General features: G+C 41.0%; 2 protein-coding genes across 6 annotated transcripts in view; both read left to right on the forward strand.

Annotated features, from left to right (window-relative positions):
* Window positions 1-12,263, forward strand: part of HGFAC (HGF activator) — a 51,975-nt gene extending 39,712 nt beyond the window's left edge. For all 4 annotated transcript variants that reach the window (XM_075040728.1, XM_075040709.1, XM_075040719.1 and 1 more), the window contains 6 exons: window positions 860-945; window positions 1,883-2,123; window positions 4,613-4,752; window positions 6,795-6,935; window positions 7,951-8,099; window positions 10,610-12,263. In XM_075040728.1, the coding sequence (XP_074896829.1) occupies window positions 860-945; window positions 1,883-2,123; window positions 4,613-4,752; window positions 6,795-6,935; window positions 7,951-8,099; window positions 10,610-10,780 (928 nt within the window). In that variant the 3' untranslated portion in view covers window positions 10,781-12,263. The remainder of the gene's footprint in view (window positions 1-859; window positions 946-1,882; window positions 2,124-4,612; window positions 4,753-6,794; window positions 6,936-7,950; window positions 8,100-10,609) is intronic.
* Window positions 12,264-14,051: 1,788 nt separating this feature from the next.
* The window catches only part of DOK7 (docking protein 7), a 70,057-nt gene continuing 58,477 nt past the window's right edge, over window positions 14,052-25,631 (forward strand). Inside the window, exons 1-4 of one of the 2 annotated variants that reach the window (XM_075022411.1) lie at window positions 14,053-14,750; window positions 14,902-14,947; window positions 17,491-17,721; window positions 21,630-21,830. In XM_075022411.1, the coding sequence (XP_074878512.1) occupies window positions 14,697-14,750; window positions 14,902-14,947; window positions 17,491-17,721; window positions 21,630-21,830 (532 nt within the window). In that variant the 5' untranslated portion in view covers window positions 14,053-14,696. Of the gene's footprint in view, window positions 14,751-14,901; window positions 14,948-17,490; window positions 17,722-21,629; window positions 21,831-25,631 lie in introns of both variants that reach the window. The other variant, XM_075022418.1, reaches the window with a different exon arrangement.

Genomic DNA, 25,631 nt, shown 5'->3' on the forward strand with positions numbered 1-25,631 from the left:
GAATCTTACAATAATAGATAGTGCTTCTGATAAATCCAACTGAAATTAGAATTACTGTTTATCTGGAGTCCTGAATTACCTTGTCTATTTTTCTTGGCCTACTGAAGATCTTTCTGGGTGTCCAGAGTTTCCCTATATTCTTGGAGGAGTAAACTGGGCAAATTTCTGGTTACTTATAAGGCATTGATAAAGACAATTAAGCTGTACCATGGAGAAACCCTAATGGAATCAAACCCAAACCTGCTTAACACCAAGGTAACAAAGGGCTAAACTGTTTCTTATATTCCTTTTTTTTCTTTTTCCCTTTTGAGGAATACAATATTTTCTTGACGTAGTCTTTCATTTCCTCAGACTCTCCAGGGAATGTGAACCTGAGCTTCTCAAATTCATTTTTGCTAGCTATTCTTGTTATGGATTTTCTATGAATCTACCTGTGTTGGAATTTCCTCACTTAAAAAAGTCATCTAAAAAAGGAATCTCTCCCATGGGATTTAGTCCTGAAAATAGCTGAGCTGATATCTGTTAAAGCACTTCAGTGTGGGCTGTATTTAAACCATGTGAACATGCTCATGCATCCAAATACTTGTAGGCAAATTTTACAGGTGTTTAGTCATGTGTCTGTATTTCAGGTCCTACAGAACCTTAGACTTGGTTAGCTTTAAGCATGAAGAATTCTACTGAAAGGTTGCTCACCCATTTAGGGGTTAGCAGGTGCTTCAGCGCTTTGTCAGGTGGCTCGAACTCTAAGAGTCCTGTCAGTCCTCTGCATGGGGCAGGGGAAAAAGCAGAAAAGCTCTGGGAAGCTTGGAACAACACTGTGGTTAATGCTTGTAATTCACTCTCCCCCTGAATTAATTAGAAATCCAGATGGTGATGAGAAGCCATGGTGTTACATCATGAAGGACAACAGTTTGTCTTGGGAGTATTGTGACATTCCATCTTGTGGTATGTAAAGGCTCTCTTAAAATCCATGTTATGAATGAATGAAGAAAGATTTATTGATACTAGAGCAAGCTTTTACTGCATAATTTTGAATGTTATGCTGTTCCCAGGAGTGTTGAGTATTTTACTGTTTGCGGTAAATCAACAGCAGGCTTCTTTTGCATTTTTTGGAGTTGTGATAGAATCTGTGATTTTTGTCCTGAAATAACAGCCGTGTCACACTATTGCTTTCAGGCACAATCATCCCAATATCACCAAATTTTCTGCTAGAACATCCAAGATGTCAGAAATTATTGATGCTTTGGTACAAATTGTCATCACTTAGGGAATTACGGGCCCAGTGAAATGAATGGGCCTCTATGAGCCAATAGAGGACTGGATCCTAAAGATGTATGAGACATAGCATTTAATTCCAAAACCTAAAGATCCTGCTCTTCCCTAAATTAATATTTAACTGTTGTTAATGTTGAAGCTGACCTTTAGAACAGAGATGTAAACTAAAAGGTCAGTTTATAAAGTGATCCTTTTATTTCCCTTTTATGGTTCTAATGCATTTGATAGATGATGTTAACGCAAGCATCCTAGTCCTTGCTATTGCAATGGCAAAACTCAGTCCAGAATCCAAAAATGAAGGTGTGATGTATCATGCATTCTGTTGTGCCTCCTCCAGTAGTGAAGGTTATATTCATGCTGGTAAATGAAACAGTGTCTGGGAATGTTCACAGGTGCATTTAATTTACACTAGTGCACACGTAGCCAGTGTTGGGAATAGGCACGCTTTCAGTCTTGCAAGTCTCCTGAGGAACTGAATGAGATTCAGTTGTATGTGAATGTTTAATGATAATTTAACGAACCTTTCTTTTAAAGACTCCTATAAAAGTTCCATTCCTTAGAAATCACAAGGATTTATAGTCTGATGCCGTATCCCTTTATATCTCAGCAAGCAGGGAAAGGAGGCCACCAGTTCCAGACAATGTAGATAGTTTTGCAGTTACCAGAAGACCATGTGGGAGAAGACACAAAAAAAGAAGTTTTCTGAGACCTAGGATTATTGGGGGATCTTCATCTCTGCCTGGATCTCACCCCTGGACAGCAGCTATATATATTGGAGAGAGTTTCTGCGGTGGAAGCCTTATTCAGACTTGCTGGGTTGTGTCAGCAGCACACTGCTTTGCTAACAGGTAAATTCACCCATTAGTATGACAGTACGTCCTCTCCTCCTCATAGTCACCGTCTGCTTGTGACTCAGAACAAACCTGAACCGAAACAAGTAAGAAAGAAGATGAGATTATAAAAGACCAATGTTTCAAAAGGAGTTTCTGGCAATTTGAATGCTGTTCATGAGCTAACAAATAGCTTGGAGTCCTATTATCTCATAAGCCCTTATCTTGTTCCTTAAGGAGTCTCAAAGAAGCTAAATGACCTGGCTGAAGGCATAAGGCAGGGCAGAGCAGGACATAGGATGGGAGATTGGATGTGCAGGCATCTGCAGGGAGATATCAGTATTTCTTTTCTTCTCACCTTTTTGAATGTTTATGCCTGCTTTGAAGTGTAACAGAGATGACTATGCTCACTGCTGTGTTTTGTTCAAAAAGGCTGAGACAGCCAAGCAATGATTTATTAGAGACAATAAATTACCGTTGGTTGACACAAATAGAGTGGGCTGAGCTTTACAAAAAGCCCAAGGGAAGAACTGAACTGTTAAATTTTTGAAGCTGATTTCCTTGAGAGGTGTTTTGGGGTTTTTTTGAGATTTTTTTTGTCCTCCAGCTGTGGGATGCTGGAGCAAATATTGACTATAGGATGCTCTTATTTTATTCTCAATATTTCATTTTCCACAAATGCTGAACACTTTCCCTGATTTCAATTTAATCACATTGATGGAAAAAATATTACATCATTTCATACCCTTTGTTCCTTTGCATAGTAAAGAAGCCAAGAGAAACAGAAAACCTTGTGCCAGAATACATATACTGATATCTTGTAGAGCTAATAATACCATTGTGAATGCTGTACCGAAGCATTTGGAGCTCAAGCCACAACGCATTTGTTTTTCAAATGTTGTGAAATAGCTACTAACTTTGGCAGTTATTCAGGACATTTCCACCCACTTCCAGCTGGTGGTTTGGTACATACAGATTTTCCATAATTGCTGCATTGTAATTTGCACTCTTCCGTATGTTTAGTACCTCTGTTAGCCACAATTTCAACTGTTTTCCGCTAGGCGACAATAGATACCTGTGCAGCTAACTTGTTTCTTTTTTTTTTTTTTTTTCCTTTTTCATAACTCATGTTCTATTTCTTTTCCTGAATGAACCACCTGTAAGTCATAGTAGGACCATTCAGTGCCTTTAAAATCTATACCAAATATTATTCCAGGAAGTGAAATTCCACTCTCTTTTACAGGCCCAAAATCTGATTTTCAAGGGGGTTGGTTTACCACTGCAAGAACACTGAGAAAATCCTAAGCATAGGTTTTGTTGCAGGGTAGCTGCTGGCTCTCTGTGCTGCTATTAGTTAGAAACTCTTTCCTCTAAATACATTACTGTTGATCATCACTTCATGCTCAGTACACAGCGCTTTTGTATCTGACGAGCACTGGTGATGCATAGAAAAACAGCTAGGGAAACTGCAATGATGTTGGCCACTCTGCATCTGTTCCTGATGTGTGACAGCAGATATTTTCTACTCCTGCAGTGTGTAACAAAACATGTGAGTGCTGCGATGTTGAAGACACTTGCTAACTATATTCGTTGTAGACTTATGCACAGGCAGAACAAATTGGGTTTAAAGCAAGAGTGAAATGTGAATTCCATTGCTTTCAAAGCTAGAGAATTTACTGTCTTTCCAAATACTTCCTGATTATTTCCAAATGTTTCTTTCTTCCCAACTGTTGTACTGGTTCTTATTAGTTGTCTGTCCTAGGACACTGGATATGAGAGGACTGTGGTCTTTTTAAAGTAAACATACAATGACTGTAAAAGATGGTGTGAATTACAAAAACTGTATTCTCCTCTGAGTGTGGTTTTTCCCATTAGATCAGTGTGCTGTTGGGACCTTCCTCCACCAAGTTGCTTTTGATTCTAGACCACAGATTTAACATAGATCATTCTAATCTGTGAGCAGAAGTGGTGACAGCTCTTAGGTGGAAGCTGCCCAGATGTTCCTGAATTGTCAGTTTGCCAGCACCTTTAAAATCTTGACCCATGCCTGTAATATTTCTAAAAGCCTGGTTTCCCAGAGAAATGACTCATCTTTTGGTCCCTCATTTCTTCCTCGGTAATTTTTGTACTCACTGGCAAAGTCTGGTTGAAGTTGACTCGGTTAAGATTCTAGAACAAGAAGCGCTTACAGCCCCTGAAGATGCTTGTTAGCCAGACAGCAGCTGGGCAGCAGTGCCTGTGCTTGCCTTTTCCTTCTGTCAAGGAGCCTTTAGTTAGGCTAATCAGGACCCTCAGAGCCTGGGGCTCGCTGTAACATTAGTCATCCTTTTCCTGGCCCCCAGTAGGTAGGAAGCCTGGGATACAGGTCAAGGCATTATGAGAGGGTAAATAATGGGCGAGATGGGGGGCTGAGGTTATAACAGTTCGTGGAATACACAGCTGTTGGAAATTAGGCTTCATTTGTCCCACTAATCACAGAATTGCTTGTTCTTTCTTTTGTATTACAGCCCACTAAAATCCACTATTAGAGTAGTTCTGGGTCAGCATATATTTAATAAAACGACTGATGTAACACAAACCTTTGAAATAGAGAAATACATCTTGCATCCTCAGTATTCTGTGTTCAACCCTACTGAACATGATATTGGTGAGTATTTTTGTTCTTACAGTTTTATTTTCTGTTTATTCAACTTAGTTTCAAGTTTAGTCGATCTGTCAAAAAATCTGGAAAAATCATAGATATTAGGAGAAGCTTTTGAGTGCAGAGAGTTTTTAGTTCTACCAGAGTTATAACAGCATCTGAAAGCTAGACAAATTCAGGTGAGAAATAAATTGAAAATTTTAAATAATTATGATAATTAGCCTTTGGAGCAATTTACCTAGATGTATGGCAGATTCATCATCAGTTTAAGTCTTTGTGAGATTAGGCATTTTTTCAACTGAAACAGAAACTGTGGGCTTGATGCAGGAATTACTTTGTAAAATTCTATTGTCTGTATTGTGTAGAGGATCTGACTAGTTGAATATAATAGCCCCATCTGCTCTGAAAATCGATGTTACTAAGAATAATTTTTTACATGGAGATCGATTTAAAAATCAGCTGTCTTACCAGTCAAAAGTTAAATGCCCTTCTGATTGACCTTATAATATTAGTCAGAATGACAATGGAACAGCAACTTGCTTCTTATTTTCTGATCTGCTCTTGTGGAAGGTGGCACATCATCCCAGGGTATCAAGCTGTGTGAACACTTTGTCTATGGGACTATTTAATAGCCTGGCATTGGGGCTATTTTGGGTCAGGCATGTACCAGCTTTTCTGCTTCCAGATGGTGAATATTTCCCACTCTGTAGCAAAAAGCATTCAAATTCTGTGTTGGTGGGAGCTCTGTCACAGAGTACCAGGAGATGAACTGAATTTGGGCTATTACTCTGCTCTGAAATATCCTGGTATAAACCGCTGTTGGCATATTGAGATCTCCTGACTTTTTGAATTACTCTGAAATATGGCTTGCCTCACCGATATGCAGTGTCCAAATCTAGGGTCAGCTGAACACGGAGTGCCTAAGACAAGCCCAATTGCCAAAACAAACAAGCAGGCAGAAACTGGTGGGGAAAGATGTGGAGGCACATTCTGCCCTGTCAGTGATTTCTACTGATGCAGCAGAAGAGTTATTTCCTGCTGAAAACACTTTTCTAAGGGAAACAACGAGCCGCCGAGTGTTGGATTGTGGTTGATGCGGGCTTCTCAGCCTGTGAGATACTCTTCCACAAAGGCCAAAAAATGTAGTCAGTAGAGAAATAAGACTATCCAGTGGGATCTCTTGCTTTCTGCACAGCTGTTCACGGAAAACCCACAGCTTCTAAAAGGCACGATGTGAAGCTTTCATAGGTGTGTCCACACTAACTCAGCTCTGTCCTCTTTGAGTAGTGTGCCCAATCCCAACACGTTGCCCTTGTTACACCAAGTACAAAGCCCCCTCTCTTGCTTTACAGCCAAACACAGGGGTTTTGCTACAGGGGAACCAATGTTTCTGCCACTTTTGACATCTTCTTTCAGTATCAAGCACATGATGCTGCAGAGCTCTGTATTTACAGTTTTCAGCCCCATGAGGGGATAGTAAAGGTTGTGTCGGTTGCATAATTCTCTGTAGCTTTCAGAAGCTTGGCTTTGAAATATCCTGATTTTTTATTCCTTAATTTTCAGGATCTTGAATTTTGCTGAACTCAGTGTTAACAGAGCGTGAAACACACCAGCTCTTGCAGTAATTGATTTTTTAAATCAAATTGGAATTAGGCAGGTGGCCAAGCTTTCAGAAGCAGTGAGCACTTGCACATCCCACTTATTTCAGCTGAAAGTTGTGGATATGCCACTGTTATTTAACTTTAAGGTGGGAGGAGACATATGTATTTTCTATCTTCCCCCTTCTCTACAAAGGCAGTGAAGCAAAATCTGCTCAGTGAGTGCAGCATAAAACAAATATTCCCACAAGGGGAGTAGTTGAATATTTCAGCCTTCAATTTGCTGTGAAATCAGGTGCTGTTGAGATGAGTCTGTCTGTCTTTGATTGAAATATCTTAATTAAGAGAGGCTTAGGGGATAATTAAAGTTGTATCTGAGACCCATTGCTGCCAATCCCATTAAAGAAAGGGAACAGTCACTTTATTCCTCCTGTATTTTCTGATCTGCAGCTTTGATTAAGCTGAAGAAGAATGGCCAACGTTGTGCTGTCAAGTCCCAGTTTGTCCAGCCCATCTGCTTGCCAGAAAGTAACACTGTTTTCCCTGATCAGTTCAAATGTCAAATTGCTGGCTGGGGACACAAGCATGAGAGTGAGTAAAATGAGAGTTGATGTCTGTAGAAAAAAACTGCTGATAATTAAAACATAATGCTCAAGTATATGTTATACAACTGATAGTTTGGTATTCTGTTCACCTGTCTTTAGATATTTACAACATTTACATCTGAAATAGTCATCCTGAACTTCCTTTATAGTCCTTGGAATTTGGAGTGTGGTTCCCTTGACCAAATGGTTGGGTCTATTTTAGGATGAGATGAGCTATGAGCTAGCTAGATCTCCGTGGACTGGGAGGGGAGCAAATAGCTTAGTTGTAGGTGCCAACAACTTGACACCTTAGCTGAGTGAATCCTACCCCTGGTTTCTCAAGGTAGATATCAAAGACTCCAAACCAAACACAATCAGCTTACTAGTCTGTGATGGAGGAGATCTTTACCTTCACTAGCAAGAAACTTTGGAAACATCTACAGGAGAGGGCCAGATAGACTTTGGGCTGAGAAGTGCTTACATCCAGCTTGAGAAAGGTGGAAAAATCCATCCCATCCTTTCAGATGAAGAATTTCAGGATTACGAGGCTAGGCCATGCTGCTTTGATGTGGAGATAGCAGAGACCGATGTAGATAAATGAGAAGGATCAGGGAGCTGGCTGCCTCATTTTGGTAAGCAATTTAGTGTGAGCAAATGTTGTCCTGGGCTAAATGTGTAGTCTAAAGGCAAAAAGAGGTAATGGAACCTTTGGTAAATCGATGATTTGATATCACATCTGGAAAGAGGAGAGGACAGGATTTCCTGAGTCTCTAGGAAATGAGAGAACCCAAAGTGGATTAATGTCTGGACATGGCATACTGTTATTATAAAGGGCATGGAGTCTGACTGGAGGAGCAGAAAGTGATCTGGTCACTAGAAAAATTATTATCTTTCAAAGAGGTCTACAACATGAATATGACTGAAAGGTGTTAAGTGTGTTTATATGTCATATTGTGCATTATGTTTCCATGTTACATTCTAAAAAAATTACTTCCTTTTCCTCTCTGGGAATTTTTTTTAAGATATATCTGGTTATTCACATGTCCTGCAAGAAACACTGATTCCAATTATTTCTGAGGAGAAGTGCAGAAGCCCTGAAATTTATGGAACAGAAATCACTGAAAATATGTTCTGTGCTGGCTACTTCGATAGCAAAAGTGATGCTTGTCAGGTAACGTGAGTCATCTCTAGGCAGAGAATATAAATGTATATTATTGCCAGAAATGTTGCAGTCTTACAGTGCTTACTTTTGCCATTACAGTGTTCCTAAAGAAAAGAAATGTTCCTAAAGGAAACTTATATGCCTGCACTGTTTGCTTCCACCTTCATTTTTTAACCTGTTCAATGTCAATTAAGTTCTACAGAAGGGCAAAAAACCTACAGGGTGTTATATTCCTCCTACCTTTGTAAAAGGCAGTGGCTATGCACTGGAGGGTGAGTTGCTTTAGCTCCTGGCTGAGCCTGCAGTGTGATGGCAATGGTTTGCTTGCCAGCTGGCAGGGATGTGCTGGCAGGGATGCGCTGGCAGGGATGCGCTGGCAGGCAACCAGCAGAGCCAAATCCCTGAGCTGCTGCCTCTTGCCTGAATGGAAATAAGGATACCTGGGTAGGAGGTGGGGAGCAGTGGTAAGGTTTGGAGGAGGAAGGAGCTGAGGTTACTATAGCAGATGGGATTTAATGGTGTAGAATATCAATTAATTGGAAACCATGTTTCATGACTTCAGTCCTTCATGGACTGACCTCATGCTCTTACTACTTTGCATCTCTTTTTGAATTATGTCACACCTTGGCTCTGAATAAGGATGCAGAATTATTGTCATGATAGATAAGACTATTTTTTAAATAAAGGATCAGATTATTCCTTACATAAACCTTCAGACTTTATCTGCAGTTCATTTTGAAGGAAAAGGGTTATGCTCTATTTGCATAAATTTGGAAATGGGCAACACATAGCTAATAGTTGGCAGTGAGATTAAGTAAAGCAAGGAATATCATATATACTGTGTGCTGGAATCCCTATAGAGATCATAAAAGTGTCCAAAGAAAAGTGTCAAGAGTGAAATGGCAGCAGCCAGCAGTGGCTCAAGGTTTCCAGGCCAGGGCTGAGAACTGATTGTAGTTATCGGCTGCAAGCATTCGTACTAGCCAGAGAACTAGAAACTACCTTGCTTGCTCAGTTTTCCTTGCCTTACCCAGGAAGTACAAATACAAGATGCAGCATTATAGCTGGTTCTCACCCCCTGCCCTGGAAAAAGAGTTGATCAGGAATGGGGGGGAGAAAGAAGAAAGCAGAGGGAAGGAGAGAGGAGCTGCACAAAAACAAGTAGTCTGGAGAGAGTTGCAAAGTCTGAGAAAGAGTGATTTTGAGTCGCAGATGTTGCTGAAGAACAGTGCTCATGACATGAAATCATTATTAGTGAATCAATAATTCATTTTTTTCCCCTGTTGGCAGACTTGTAGTGTGCTCTAAGGAGAAATAGTGTAGACCTCTCTCTTAATGTCACAACAAATGTAGATGACCTCTGAGTTTTCTTAATGTGTGCTTAGGAAATTAAACTATAAAACACCTGCAATATTTAAAAATATTTCAAGACCAAGAAATGCCAAGCAGATAATGTGTTCTGCTTGATTATTTTTTAAAGATTTTCTTGGAAACTTTTTTTTTTTTTTATCAGTGCACTGATACCAAAATTGCAATCAATGAGACGAGTTGTGGAGAAATAAGCAAGATTCTGAGAAGTAAATTGATCTCAGATGCAAGACTTCATTTGATGTCCCTCATTTATCACAGAAATCTCCTAGTATAAAGGCTACACAATTTTCTTACCTACTTTGCTTTCAAGGGAGTTTCTTTTTAAATAGGAAAAAACATATTTCTCCTTAGTCTCAAATAATTACAGTGCTGGCTCCTTTCACCAGTATTGTTTACTGAGTCACATTTTTCTTTTAATTTCTAACATTTTCATTTCTGTAGAAAGTCAATCTAAAAGTAATAATAATAAAATCCCCTTTCCTGAATGCTTGCAAGCTTTTAAATAAGTATTCCAAATTAATCCTTGCTGTATTGTGTCATCAACCATTAGTTTAGTCTTATTTTTGGTCTATGGTTTTAATGACAAGGTAAATGCTCAGTAACATCAAATTCAACAGATGCAAAAACCCCATATGCCACATAAAATTATAGCATCCCACAGTCACATGGAAAAGTGTGTATGTATGCAACACCTTTCTTTGAAGACTTTCATGATCTCTGACAGTTGCAATAAACTGCATGGAGAAACCCTCCAAATATTCTCTGCCTTACGTAATCCATCCATGCAGCGCCCATATTACAACACGGTGTAAGCCTCAAAGACTTGTTTATTCCCATTGAAAGTGACCCAAATCAACTGTGCTCTTCAGTAGGTGTCTGAATCTAAAAGAATTTCAGATTTTTAAACAAAATCTGTAATTTGATACTTCTGTTCGATGTGGAATTAAAAACCCCCACCATTATATTAGAGATGAGTATGACTAAAAAACTTTCTGTAATGAAACTTCAGTAGACCACTGCTTCAGCTTTTTTTTTTTTTTTTTTTTAAATCTCACATGCAAACATACTTAATTTAGGATTTTCCCAAACTGATCTTTTTCTGTCTGCTTTCTATCAAATTAGATAATCTTTGCTTACTTTTAACACAGGGAGATTCTGGTGGACCTCTGGCCTGTGAAAATGATGAAATCTGTTACCTCTATGGAATTATCAGCTGGGGAGATGGCTGTGGCAGAGTCAACAAGCCTGGAGTATATACACGAGTGACAAACTATGTAAACTGGATTAATGAGAAAATAACCCCCCGAAAAACTAGCTGAACAGTTAAATATGCTAACATTTGAAGCAGGTTTCAGGAGTCTTTTGGTTTCATTAAAGTGGCATAAATATCTTACTATAAGCTAATATGAAAACTGTCCTGGTAATTCCTGATAATTCCAAACCAGACCACCAAAAGTAGGCCTACTCCATCTGATGTCAGCAGCCTTGATCTAGAACTTTAGGGCTGTGCATTGCTCAATATAAGAGACTGTCTTTATTTGGCTTAATAAAACAAACATGTTGAGACAGTGCACCAAAATCTACAGCTGTTTGTCGGGTTGGTGGATTACATAAAAAGTGATTTGAATGTGTTTGTGCAGTTTCTGGTGGAGCTGTCATCCCCTAAACCAACCAGTAACAACATTATCCTTGTATTGTCAGGTGAGATAAAAAAATAAACAGGAGGAGCACCAAAAATGAAATTCCCTCCCCCTCAGAAATGATCTCTTGAAGTTCAGGTCGAGAGACACCAATAGGGTAACACAGGTGAGGCTGCTCCTCAGCTGATTGCAACAAACCAGTTATGGGGAAAAACCAGAGGGTTTAGGTTTTGGTTCAACCAAACATGTAAGCATATTTTTAGGTTCCACTGACATAAAAGCAGGAACATGGTTCAGAGCTCTGCTGAATCTGGTGTGCAATTTTCCAGCAAGGTTAATGCAACACCTCCTGAGAGCACAAAGTTTCTTGCTGAAAAGTGTTGGAAGTCAGAGCACCTGATTTCAAGCGGATGCAGTTTGGACCTTTTGCAGGCTGTGAGCTGCTCCTCACCCTGAGGATAGCAGTGGAAATACTTCACCTTGATGATAAATGCCTAAATGTTTCTTAAATTTGAGGGTGTTTTGAAGATGTCTTAGATTTTGTACTAACAAGTTGTTCAGCTGTTTAGGTAATTCAGAAAGGAGGTTTCTCTTAACAGATTTTTAAACTGGATGGCTGAGGGAGCAGCTTGACATTTGCCTTGGGGATTTGGTGATATCATAACCCACAGGCTTTGCTGTCATCGTCTATGGAATTGTTATGGGAACAATCAAAGGAATTATTACAATATATAGCTGTTTAGAGGCCGTGGACTCAGCTGTGTTAGCAAAAAAGGCAGAAAACAATTCAATGAAAAAAATCTAATCTGATAAAGAAGAATGGAAAATTACAACTTTTTTTTTTTAATACTGGGAACCTTTAGCCGTGTCAGATGTGTATATGTGAAGGTGTTGATGTAAAATGTATTTCTTCTCTGATAGTTAACATTTTTGAATTCTCTTAAGTGTTTCAAGCAAAGCTGTGCTTTAAGATACAGAATTTTAAAGTGGGGCCTAGATACTCAGATATGTGTTTTGTTTTATAGTACTGGCAGTGTCTTCATGGGTTTCTTAGTTGTGGTGAATGATTTCTGCAGTTAAAAGAAACTTTGTAAGGAAAAATAACCAAAACCTGAATTTGCGTAAGTACAAATACATAACAATGCTAATCTAGATAAATGATGTAAACTGTTTAATAAAAATGTTTACCTGCTCTTTCTTGGACTTACTCTGTTATGTACAAGGTTACAATTAAATCTTTGAATCCCTCTGTAGGTTGTTCAACAGGTTGAGAGCTGGTAGAAAAATGAAATGACACTTCTCTGTGCTGGAAGGCATCTGAAATGCTCTGCATAAGGATCAATTTCAGCTGGTGGTGCTCCCAGTTTTATTCAAGTGTCGCACAAATTTCCAGTAGACAGATGTAAGAGCTTAGATATGATTTTCAGCTATGAATACTGTGAATACTAAGATCAAAGTCTTTAGTTTGTTTTTCTGAAGCACTAAACACTAGCTTGAAAAATTGAGATCCACCTCTGGGGTCTTGATTCCAAAACAAGCTGAAGACTCTTGCTGTCTGGCTTTGCCTTCCTGGCCATTTGCAGTACCAGTCTGGCTTGCTTAACTCTGTGAAATAAATGCGACTGTGTAACAAGACTAACTGTACCTGCTGCTGAAAGACAAGTACTAAATCAGCATGGAGGAACTATTTACTCTTCTTTGGAAGGGATTCATTTGGAACAGGTTTCCACACAGAGCTTATGCCATTCTGAACGTCCCTATCTGTTCTGTGACTTCGGTTACACTTTGAAATTAATATCCATCCACGCTGTGCATGCTTTTAATCTGGTAGTTTTGCGTTATATATATTCTCTCAGTCTTCTCTCACTGTAAAGAAGGTGGCTGTTTGATAGGAAAGGTGTTAGACTGGTGTTTCTGACAATTTGCGTAGAGCTTTTTAGCTGTCCTGTTTTCAAAATCTATGCTGCTTCTGTCAGTATATAGCAACACCAATACAATCAATAAAACAGTTTTTTACAAAACCTTGAATGTTCCCAAGAGAAACAGTCTATTTTCTGCCCCCAAAGGTCTAAATGACAGATCTTTGGTCGATACTGCCATACTTTGAATGCATTAAAATTAATCCGTGGCTTTCAAAGCAGCCCGTTTGTGCACTGTTACTGCATTGATTTGGTGGAACTAAATTTCACCATTTGAGCATCTGCTGTATGGTGACTAGCACTGTATTAAATCCACAAACTCAGACTAGGGGTGGCAAGGAAACGTCCCGGTTAAGCGAGAGGTCCTTGCCTGACCTCTCACACCACTGACATTGGTCACATTCGTACGGGGCACTCCAGCAGCTTCTGCCTCCTGCCTTGCTGTTGAGCATTACCCCAGGGAAGCTCATCCTCCATATTTTTCTCCTCCCTTTAAGTGCTTATTGCTTTGGTTAAAATGAAAATCCAACTTCAATTTACTAGTGAAATTTTATCTGATATTTTTCCTAACATTTATATTGAAATTGAATTAGAATGCAAAGCCAGTTGAACAAACACATCCCTAATTCATTATGAAACACGCTTAAAGATGGTTTTATTAAATTATATGTTATTCCATGCAAACTGACCGATTCAAAGGGAAGAAAACGCAAACATCTCAAAAAGCCCTTCTATTATGCTATTGAAAGAAAAAATGTGCCATGGTGCTGTTTAAAAAAAGCTGAAGAACTAATTACCATCAAATAAGATGCGGTAGGAGTATTTTTAGAACAATGGACTCTAATTAGCCCGTTGCTCGTTGAAATAAATCTGAGGACATCATTAACACATCTTATTCCATTAATTGTAGCTGCTCTGGCTTTGGTGTAAGTGGGTTGTTATCCTGTGACAGTTGCCTTGCAGAGAAAGGGAAAAAAAAAAGAGTATTTTTATCCGGGGTGGTTGGCTGTGTGTCTTCTGGGAGCCGAGGGGAGCAGTAATTACACTTTTTGAAAGAGAGGTTTGAGCGTTACAAGGAAGCCGTCGGTCTGGGGGTGCGGGGAAGGGGCTCTTGCGGCCTGCCGGCGCCAGGCCCCGCTCCGCAGAGACCGAGATCCGTTCCGGGCTTTCCCTCCGCCCCGGGCCGCAGGGCTGCCTCGGCGGTCAGCCGTAAAGCCCGGAGCGGGATCGGGGCGGCGCTCGGAGGAGACCCGTTGGGGCGGCTCGCGCGGGGCTGGGGCGCTGCTGCCGGCGGCGCGGCTCGCGCCTCCCGCCACCGAAACCCTGAAGGAAAAAAAAAAAACAAACAACCCCAAACAAAAACCCCCAAACACAACATCCACCCCAACAGCGCGATAAACGTGAACAAAGAACCAGCGCAAAGCTTCCCGGGACCCCCTTTCCCCTCAGCCGCAAGGCGCCCCGGCCCCTGCCCGGCCCCCGGCTCGTCCCGTCCCGTCCCGTCCCGGTGGGGCAGGGGGTGCCGGGGAGGGCCGGGCCGCGCTGGCCGCTCGCCCGCGTAGCTGCCTGTGCCCGTGCGGGGACCTAATAAAGCTATTTTGAAAGTGACCCCTTCGGGCAGAGCGCGGGGAGGGAAGCGGCGAGCCGGGCGCAGCTGTCCGGAATCATGACTGAAGATGACGGATTCCGTGGTGGTGGAGGGTCACGTCAAGTTGAGAGATGGAAAAAAGGTCCCCGCTCCCGGCGCCCCTTCGGCCCGGCCCCGCGGAGGGCCGGGGGTCCCCGATCGACGGCCCCCCCCTCCCTCCCCAGGAGGGGAGAGAGCCCGCTCTTCCCTCCTCCGGCCCTGGCTAACCCCTCTCCTTTTGCCTCTCGTTGCAGTGGAAGAGTAGGTGGCTGGTGCTGCGCAAGCCCTCCCCGGTGGCAGGTGAGAGGGGGGCCCGTCCTGTGTTTGTGTGTGTGTGTGTGGAGGGGGGGGAAGGCAGGCGCCGGGGCGTCCCTCCGCCCGGGGACAGGGCTTGGGGCCCGGCGGGGCAGGGAGTTCACAGGGCTCCCCTCCGCTGGAGATCACCCTCGGCGGGGCTCACCTCAAGCCGTCGCCGGTCTTTCATTTTTATTTATTTTATTTTTTTTTTAGTCGGGGGAGCGGGCCATAAATTATCTGGCAAGAGAGCAGGCGGCCAAAAATAGGAGGCGGCCGCTGCCGGAGCCCCCCGAAGCGTACTGAGGGGGTGGAGGCGAGGGGAGAGCGCGGAGAGGAGCTTGAGGGGGCTTCGCGTCTCCTCACGGCCCCGGGCTGGCGGCCGTTAACGGCTTTAACGGCTCGGGGCCGCGTTCTCCTCAGCGGAGGCGAGGGCGGGTACGGACCCGCCGCCCCCTCAGCGGCTGGCGGCGGCCTGGCGCCTAACGCCCAGGCCCTTAGGCCAGTGCCCGGGAGTCGTGTCCGGCGTCGGAGCGAAGGCTTCGAGTAGCTTGATATCAGGCGCTGACTAAAACCGGTGGGAAAGGCGACTTCTCAAGGCGCAGCTATGCGGTTTTGGTTCCCGTTTAAAATGCAATTTCTTCCCCCCCCCCCTTTTCCCCCTGAAAATTACTATTATTTCTTCAGGGTGATTGGTGGCTGTAAAAAAAAAAGCTGGCACTGTAAGCTCAGTAGTTATTTTTGATCAGTGTTTTGACATAAGATATCACTTCAATTTAAAAATAAAATGACATTTTGAATTTAAAAAAAAATAATCATTTCTATGCTTCTGAAGGGGAAACTGAAAATGTTATTCAGAGTTGATGTTTTACTGCTGGAGAGGGAAAAGTAGATTTTGGGTTGCTCCATCTATTCCTAACAGGGAAAACATTTGGGCCCAAAAGTGTTTCTTTCCAGGGCTAAATGTTGCCTACACATAGAAGACGTGAATCTGTCTTGCTGTAGAATGGATTATGGCATCTTTTCTGGGTTGTTGCTGGTAGACGAAAGGTTTCTTATCAGTTGAAGCTTTTCAGACCTAACTCTTTGTTACTTCAGTTGTTACAGTTATGTGTTAGTGTCTTAGATGCCTGTATCTAGGCTTAATCTTGTAAACTTCTCTGAGTGAATGGGCATCTGTTGATCCTACAGCTAGTACCTAGACATGTGAATACGGGCCTGGATTTCTAACATGAGTAAGCCAAGTTTGAAGGAGGAAGATGAAGGAGCTTGCTTTGAAAACTTACTGCCTGAGAGTGTAGCTTATTCCTCAAAAACAGTATTTTTATTCTAGCTAAATTAGTCAGGTTTACTAGAAAAAGCCCCCAGTGATTTGCTTTTCTTGGTCTGTAAACCATAACTGTTCTTTCTTCAGACACACAACTGTATTGCGGAATGCTTAAATATCATAGTTGCAGCTGTTTTTGCTAACAGGTGCACAAAAACAATTGGGAGTCCACGCAGAGCTCTGCTTTAGTTAGCAGACGGTTCGGTCTTTCAGTCATTTCTCACCTCCTTGGAGATTTGCCAGTTCTTTGCCCAGCTGAGAGCCACAGGGCACCTTGCCAGGGCTCAGAGCACCACACCCCAACATTCATAAAATGGTGCACAGGGGGCTTTCTCCTTTGTGGTATGTAGGTCAGCTTAAGCTGTGGATGTTGCAGCTTTGATATTGACCATTAATTTCATCTACAACTGAGTGCTATGTGATAGGAAGGGAGCCTGGGGGAAGAGGAGTACTCTTGTTATAAATGCAAAAGGTGGGAGAGGTATCTCCCCTTTTTCTTGTCTTTTGGGTTTGCTTGTGAAATCTGCTTTTCCCATGGGACTGTGGCACTTTCTTCCCTTGCATAGTTACTGTGTAATAAACACCTCTAGGAAGGGGTTAAAAACAAATGGTGACAAAGGCAAATATTTAAAAAAAAAAAAAAAAAGGTGTGGCAGATAATGATTATTTAGCAATGGCTACTGTGTAACATTTAACTAGGAAACCTGAGCTGACACTAACAATCTGGCAGTGCAGTCTGCTCACCATTTAGTAGTTGAGTAATCTGTGAACTACTGTAAGAATTTCATTTGTGGTTCAGTATGTTCTAATGGAAATATAGATGACAATAGCCTCTCAGTCTTTAGTGTGTGTAATGTGAACAGCTATCATAGTGTAACTCCTAATGTTCAGAATTAATGAGTCAGTCCTTTCCGGACTCGGAAGAGTATCTGAAAAACCACTGGATTTTTGAAAAATAAGACAGGGAAGACTTTTTACTTACCTCCTTATTTCTGAGCCTGCAGATTACCCTTGAAACATGCCTTCCAATGTTTGCTCCCTGAAAACAAGGATTGCAAACTACCCAGGGGTGGGATGGGAAAAGGAAACTGAGTTCTTACATTGACTTGATCAGACTGACCCTGCAGTTGTCTAAAGCACCTTTTTGTTGAAGCTGAGTACTGAGAAATGTGTTACATTCTCTGTTCTGCCTCATCATCTCTGACAGTTTTGCTTCTTTTAGACTGTTTGCTCATGCTGGTATACAAGGATAAATCTGAACGAGCAAAAGGGCATAAGGAGAGGAGCAGCATGACCTTAGAAGACATCTGTGGCTTGGATCCTGGGCTCTCCTATGAGGGCTTGAATCACACGCTTGCAATCATCTGTCTCTCTCAAGTTGTGATGCTGGGATTTGAGAACAAGGAAACAATGTACGCGTGGGATGTACGAATCCGCTACAGTCTGGGGGAAGGTAACCTTTGTCTTCTCACACTTTTTTTTTCAGGGCAAAAAAAGCAAAGAAAAGCATAGCTAAAATGCAAATAACAAAGTACAGTTAAGGAAAAGACTGTCACTCATTTGAGAATGAAGAGACTGGTCTTTCCCTTACATCTTGAAGCAGGTGTCCCTTATAGTAGGTTTTGATTACAGTACTGCCCAGTACTGATGGCTAACTGTGAGAGCTCTTAACTTAGTTTTTGATTTTGGCAATGAAAGTGTGTAGCTTTGAAGCAAAGTGATCAGACTTACACTTCTGGTCCTGCAGTTTATTTGGGGGTTTGGACAACAGGATTCAGAGGGAGCCTGAATTAAGAGAAGCAGAGTCCTGAGTAGAACTTGAGTAGTTCAATCCCAGTTTTCTGAGCTGCCTGCTAGGTGTTGCATTGATACTGCTTATTGCTGCTGGTGTCCCCTTTCAGGAAGAGACAGCTTGCAATAAGGAGTGTCATCAGACACAGTATTTCCAGCTAACTTCAGTTTTACACATCCTTTTATTTTATTTTCTTGCTTGGCAGATCTAAAACGTACAGAGGTGAACAAAGACAGATAATATTGGTAATCTATAGTATCTGTCTTATGTTTGTTTAGTTGTAACTAGGGAAGGAGGGTAGGTGTGTGGGAGACGCACATTAGCCATCTTAATCATTTGTTACATATGCTTTGCCATCTGTTGCCTTTGTGGACTCGTTCCTTTGCAGTACATACATAGAAAGATGGCCTGGGAATTTTACAGTATAAAAGGTAGAAGTATGAGAAGAGAGATGTATGGATGTACCACTTGGAGCTGTCAAATATGAAGCCTTGCATAAAGGGAAAGGTTAGAGGGGGTTTCTGAACAATACAGGCATGAGTAGCTGGAGTAGTTGGTACACTTTGATGATGCAGCTGTATTGTGTTCTGGTTCTATTTTTTTTACTAGATTTGGGATCTATATACAGCATAGACTTGTCCTAGAACCTGAAGGAGAATTTGAATTTGATAGGGTAGGTCTGGTTTTCATGATCTTGCACTGATGCAGTGCTGGGATGGAAAGAGTATTTTATCTCAGTCTGGATGTGAGGTTTATGGTTGTGGTAGGTGGAAACGCAGAAGAAGGGAAGAGTTGTTTTTTCTTTTTTTTTTTTTTAAAGGAAAACTGTGAGTGAGGTAGGAATAGAGCCTATTGGATGATGATATCTGCAGCCATGGAGTAAAGATAGAGTGGGAGAGAATGTGTGTGGAGGTGAAGAAATGACGAAGTAAGAAAACCACTATAATTGGTTGTACTGGCAATAATTTGTAGAATGTTAATTGCAAAAAAGCTTAGGGGAAGGAGGATAGACCAGAGTATAGAAATTTTTTTCAGGATTTTATCTTTCAGTGCAGGTTCAGTTAGGAGAAAAAAGTCAAATAAAAGTGAATCTAGTTTGAGTAGACAGCAAAGAACGGAGACTTAGATGAAGAGAGGATGGTGACTGGTGGTTTTTGTTTTTGTTTTTTTTTTTAAAGTGTAGTAAGGGTGCCTTTGTGTGCCTTGGAAGTAAGGTGGCTGGATGATAAAAATAGACTATGGGTAGATGACCTCAGAGTCTGGGAAGCAAAAAAAAAAAAGTGAAAGGAGTTGATGCTGTTCATGAATGAGGCCCACAGAATGGAGGCATTTGCACTGGAGTTCCCAGTGTTTTCTCTCCATTTTTAGCAGATGAGGTGGATGTGTTTCCTGGAATAAAAGAACCAGGATTAAAGAAAACAGTGGAATTAAGTGAGTTGAGGTATAGGTCAGGTATGAGAAGAGTGCTTGAGCCCACAACTCATTCTGAGGAAGTTAGCATTCTGCAGGTCAGGGAATAGCTGTGAAGAGGAAAATATTAGCTAAAGGAGATGAGGAACTTAAATAGTACCTTTTGTTCATGGGTATATTCAGCTCTGTAACGTATTAATTTTTTTTTTTCCAGAGTAGGAGAAGTAAATGGCTGGGGAGAATTTTGAAAAAAATTCCAATTTACCAAGAAGGCAGCACATGGCAAACGCTTCATGTCCAGATCTGGTTTTCCCTCTACTTTGGCTTTGTTCAGATTTGGATATGCTTTTTTTTTTAAACTAGAATCTGAGCTGCAGCTCTTTGTTTTTGGCAGCTGTTGTAACTGGCAACCGATTGTGTGGAGTGTGTGCTCCATTCCTCAGTTATGAGGCAGAAAGAACCCCGTTGCTTCTGCTCCTGTGGTTTAATTGCCAGCAAAGTACTGGGCAGAGAGAGGTCCAAATGATGTTAAAGATTCTTTACTGAATGTTATTCATCAAGATGGTTTTGGTATCTTTTTCATAGTTTATGTTTAAGCAGGTTGTGTAACAACTGCGTGCCCAAAAGGGGACATCGTGTGACTGTTGATTTGCTCCCTAGCAGTACCACTGGCAAAGCTGTAAGTAGAGCTGTAGTTAGTTAGATCTATCTCTGTCTCCTTGCACATTTCACTCGAATGACTTTGTGGCTAATTCTGCTGGAGCCTTAAGGAACTTACCAAATGCACGTCATAGATGAGGAGTTGACTTACAGCTAAGATGGTAACTAAGAATATAGCCAAGTATTTAGATGAGAAGCAAGACTCAGACCTAGCTGAAATTCATGATGCTTGAAGAAGCATAGGCAAGAAACAGGGAAGAGTGGTTGTAAGAAGTGAGACTACCTGGAAGTTACCCTGTAGATTTCATAGGCAGGTAGCTGTTTGTATGATCTTTGATGGATAACCAAAAGCTAAATCTATGTGCTTCTTGATAAATGCTCCACTGAAAACCTCTGACTGGAAATGTAACAGTCCTGATGCTTCTCTCTGCCAAGACAGATTTTTTTTTTCTTTTTTTTGTCTAATCACAAGATGAAAGTAACTAGAGGAGTAGTAGAGGTCAAAACAGTTGTTTGAGGATTAGGTGCTTGCTCACTTAAATTGCTCCCTTTGAAACACTGTGAGATTTGAGCCCTTGAAGTGTTCCCAATAGCTTATTATTCAGAATGCAACAGCTCTGGAGGAGAAGGTGGGAGATCAGCCTAGAACAGCTGCTACTTTAGGTAAAGACCTTTGCAATATAAGGGATACTGGATTTGGGATTTGAACCTGAATTTTGTAAACTTGAATGAGACAGGCATTCCCTGCCCAACCCCCCCCCCCCCCCCCCCCCCCAGCCTTTTTGAAGTTTAGGCTGTGAAAAATGAAGAAATAACTGACATTTAAGAGTGTTTACTGCCTACAAATCACTTAATTTCTTAGTCATTTTATATGTCTGGGCATCTACCATCATCAACTCCCAAAAGATTCACAAAGGTGGGAAAATGTAATTTTCCCCATTTTACTTATAGGGAAGGAGTGAAGCAGTTTATTAAAGGTTGCAAATGAGTCAGTGACAGAGCTCTGGTTAGAACTTGCCTACTTCTTTGAGCCTTGGCTTTTGGTCTTCTTGGGCACTGTGTTATATGTGTGTGTGTGCGTGCATGTGGGAAAGGAGAGGCACAGGCTATTTAGAGGAGGAGACAGAAAGAAACCCATGTAGTAATGCAAGGATGGAAGAGGTAACTGAAGTGTGGGCTGGATAACTGACTAATTTGAGATAGGGAGTAGCCTGGAAGACTTAGGATAAATTAATGTAGCGTTACAACTTAATCATTTGTAGCGTTAAGCCAAGATATGTTTTTTTCCAAATCTAAACTGGCGTAATAGAATGTAATGAGCTTATAGCTTCTCACAGGGGGCTGTCTGGGCTCGACATAGAATCTTTATGCTAGAGCCTCGTGGTGTGGGCAGGTGTAGGTCCACATACCATGGCTGAACAGAATGACTTATGTAACATAAGTCATGGTACCTTACTTCTATTTTCTGTAGTAATTTTTGTTTCTTCCTTATCTGATAGTTCATAGATTTCAAGTTTTTGTAGCGCCTGGCACTAAACTAGAGAGTGGGCCTGCTACCCTGCATTTCTGCAATGACATTCTCGTCCTTGTAAAAGACCTTCCTCCTAGTGTCATGGGGCAATGGAAGCTCTCAGATCTGCGTCGGTATGGAGCTGTCCCAAATGGATTCATCTTTGAAGGGGGTACCAGGTGCGGCTTCTGTAAGTACAAATGGAACCTGTCTTCTAAAAGTCATTTGAAACCTTTTGTAGAAATGTAAATGCTAGCCTCATTCAAAGTGGAGATTGCAGAACCAGCTGTGCTGCTTTGTCATACAGGCAGCCTCATATCAGAGGGTCTGTTCTACTGAGTAGATTTCTGCAGGCTTCAACCCTGGTGTTCGGTAAAAAAGTGACTATGTGGAGTCCTGACTGAACATTGCCCTGTGGCTTTCCAGAAGATATTTACTCAAATGTTGTGATAGGACACAGAGCAAAAATAAAGGAATGAAATTTTATGGCTTGTGTCATGCAAGAGATAAGGCAAAATGCTTTAATATTCAGATTATTAAATTATGATTAATTATTTTGTTGTTTGCAGAGGGGAAAATGACATGGAGCTTTGAAGTTACAGGCGGCATCAAGGCTCTCATAGTGTAAATGCTAATGTCTAAATCCCATACAGGACTTCTAGCTCCTAAAAGTTAGGAACTTCTGTCTGTTCCTTTCCCTGTTAGTAGATTTGTCACTTTCTGGGACTATGAAATGTATAGAGTCACAATGCAAGCAAGCAAGCTGAAGCTGGTTGCTGTAGCCTAGTAGCCAATATATGCCTTTAGATGGAGAGAAATCTCTTGATCCAATGTCCAGTTTAGGACTTCTCACATTCTCACTTCAGATAAAATGCAAAGCTCCTATGCAAGTGCTGAAAAGGAAAGATAATTAATGCACTGGTATAATATCATATACATCATTAGAAAACATAAGGTTTTAACTTCAAAAGCAGAGTTTGAAGCCATGCTGAATTGATGACCTGTGAGTGCAAGTGGGTATGCAGATTGCCAGTTTGGATGTGAAGTTGTTTGACTTGCATACTGAAATGTGAAAATAATGGATTTCTTCAATTACCAAACTGAAAAAACAGAAGGTTTCACAGCTGATCCAAATCCAAAGATATTGTTCCTTGGGACTTGTGGCAAAATTTGGGGAGGGAGGGGAAAGAGATTATTTTGACTGTTTTACTCTAGTGAGGGATTTTTGTTTTGTCTATTGAAAATTATAAAGCTGAGTTACAAAGATGGTAAGTATGGACTCAACTGATTCCTGATTTAAGACACTTGTTTTCAATGTGGAAGATTCTGGTTCAAATCTTTCCCTTCCTGATTCAGTGGTTGGGGTTAAAGAAGGGTTTTCACCATCTGAAGTAATGGGTTATAGGTACAGCCTGTGAGGAAACAAATCCACTTTCTTTTAAGGTTATTCTGTTTCAGTTAAAAACTGGCATGTGAACACAAGTGTCTTGTTTCCTATTGGTGCGGTTTAGACTGTGAGCTACGTAACTGATTATAGAGTATAAGAGGGAGTTAGCACAGTCACCTTTTCCCCCTCTGTTGTAAATAGTGCAATTGACGCAGGCTAAACTTGAATCTGCAGCTTAGTGTAGGTCTGCCAACACCTGCAGTTTTGGTTTGAACAGCTTTTTTTTCCATGCAGAATAAAGCAATTGTTCATTCCTGTCTCTGTGTGCTAGTACCCCTTTAAATGCAAGCGGGACTTCTAATAAATGTGTGTACTGCTATGCTGACATAATTTGGGTCTGCTTTTTGAATTATTAACTGAAAATAGAAAACATAATTTTGATCTATACACTTCAGAATGCATACAGTGAGAGAATTTCCCAAAGTTGAACCACAGTGTGTTTTTTCCCTTTTAAAAAGCTGCTGCTCTTTCTGGAAAGCTTGTGTAGAGTATTAGTTTTTGAACTAATGAAATCTGAAATAATTTAACTATGGAAAACTTGTATTTAAAAAAAAATATAGGGAGAAATCTGAATATAGCATCTCCACAGGCACTCTTTTGAGGTCACCTAACTTCCAAGTATTCAGCAACAAGGCACTTAAGATATAAGCGTAAAGAATGAAGGTATATTTCAGTAGGATCTAGCTAACATACTTTATCCTAAATTATTTTGTTTAATAAAACCTATCTGTCTGCTTCATTTTGTTTTGTAATTAAATGTATCTATATTATTGACTATGTACTGTTATGATCTGTATTTACAATTGGAATGGAATATATTAGATTACTAGTATATCACCCTACAGTTCTATGTATTCCTCATGTTATGTTGTTAGATATATACTTCCCCAAATAAAATTGGACCAGTAAGTAATATGAACTGTTTTTATGGGATATAAAAAAAAGTTCAGTAGCCCCTATGGTGAATATAGACCACCTCAGTTTGTGCATTACACTTTTATTACAGTGTTTAGGGAATAACACTTTCAGTCTTTTTATTCTTAATTAGGTTTCATACTAAATGCTAACATATGTTACAACATTACTAATATACTAGGAACTGTCATTTACTGTTAATTGATTTGAAAGAAAATGTTATGCTTTAATATATGGAATATCACCAGTTCACACTAATGCTCAAATTTTGAAAGCTAGCAAGAAAATGAACAAAAATATTAATCTGAAATAACTTTCTGTCAATTTTTCCTTAGTAGTTTGGTAGTACAAATGAATGGTTTAATTTAATTTGAAAGATTAGTGGTGCTTTAGTATAGAGAATTTGCTGTAGCAGTTGTGTTATTAAAGTGTTGATGAGACGCTGCTGATCTGGTTATGCAGCAGCGTTATAGAATGCTAACTATTAAGTTTCTACAATATAGTAGGAAGCCAATTTTTTTAGAATGAGATCAGAAAGAAACTTCCAGTTTGGATGTCACAAATGCCTAAATATCACAGAATGCTTGAGGTTGGGAGGGACTTCTGGAGGTTACCTTGTCCAACTCCCCTGTTCAAAGTAGGGTCAGCTACAGCAGTTTTTCCAGGACCATATCCAGTCAGGTTTTGAATATCCCCGAGAATGGGCACTCCGCAACCTCTGTGAGCAACTTCTTCCCATATTCTGGTGTATCAGCTGCTCCTCCCAATTTTGTATCTTCTGCAAGCTTGCTGAGGGTACACTCTGTCCCGTCATCCAGGTCATTAATGAAGATGTTAAACAGCATTAGCCCCAGTGTTGACCACTTGCGTATACTAGTAGTGGTTGGCCTCCAGCTGGACTTTGCACTGCCGATCATAACCCTTTCAGCCTGGCAGTTCAGCCAGTTTTCAGTCTACCTCACTGTTCACTAATCTAGTCTGTACTTGATCACTTTGTCAATGAATATATTATAGGAGCTGGTGCTGAAATCCTTGCTAAAGTCAAAGCAAACATTATCTACTGCTTCATCTACCAAGCCAGTCATTTTATCAAAGACTATCAGATTGTTTAGCCGTTATTTCCTTTCTGTAAATCTACACTGACTACTCTCAGTCAGCACCTTGGAAATGGCTTCTAGGATTATTTGCACTATCATCTTCCCTGGTCTGTGGTTCCCTGAATCCTCCTTCTTGTCCTTCTTGAAGGTAGAAGTGACGACTGCTTCCCCCCATCCCTGTCCCCCCGGCTCCAGACCTTAGGCATGCCATTCCACCTCCCAGTCTCCATGACCTTTCAAAGATAATAAAGAGTGTCCTTGCAATGACACTAACCAACTCCCTCAGCACCTGTGAATGTATCCCATAAGGCCCCACGGGCTTGAGTGTGTTCAATTTATTTAAATGTTCCTTAACCTGGTCTTCTTCCAGCAAGGGAAAGTTGTTGTTTTTCTAGATTTTTTCCAACAAGTCTCAAGGGCCTGGGATTCCTGATGAGGGAATTGAATCTTGTCAGTAAAGACCAAGGTGAAGAAAACCTTGACTACCTCAGACTTTTTCATGTCCTTTGTCAACAGGTCCACCATTTCATTC

The sequence above is a fragment of the Buteo buteo genome, chromosome 1 (assembly GCF_964188355.1).
Source record: "Buteo buteo chromosome 1, bButBut1.hap1.1, whole genome shotgun sequence".
NCBI lineage: Eukaryota > Metazoa > Chordata > Aves > Accipitriformes > Accipitridae > Buteo > Buteo buteo.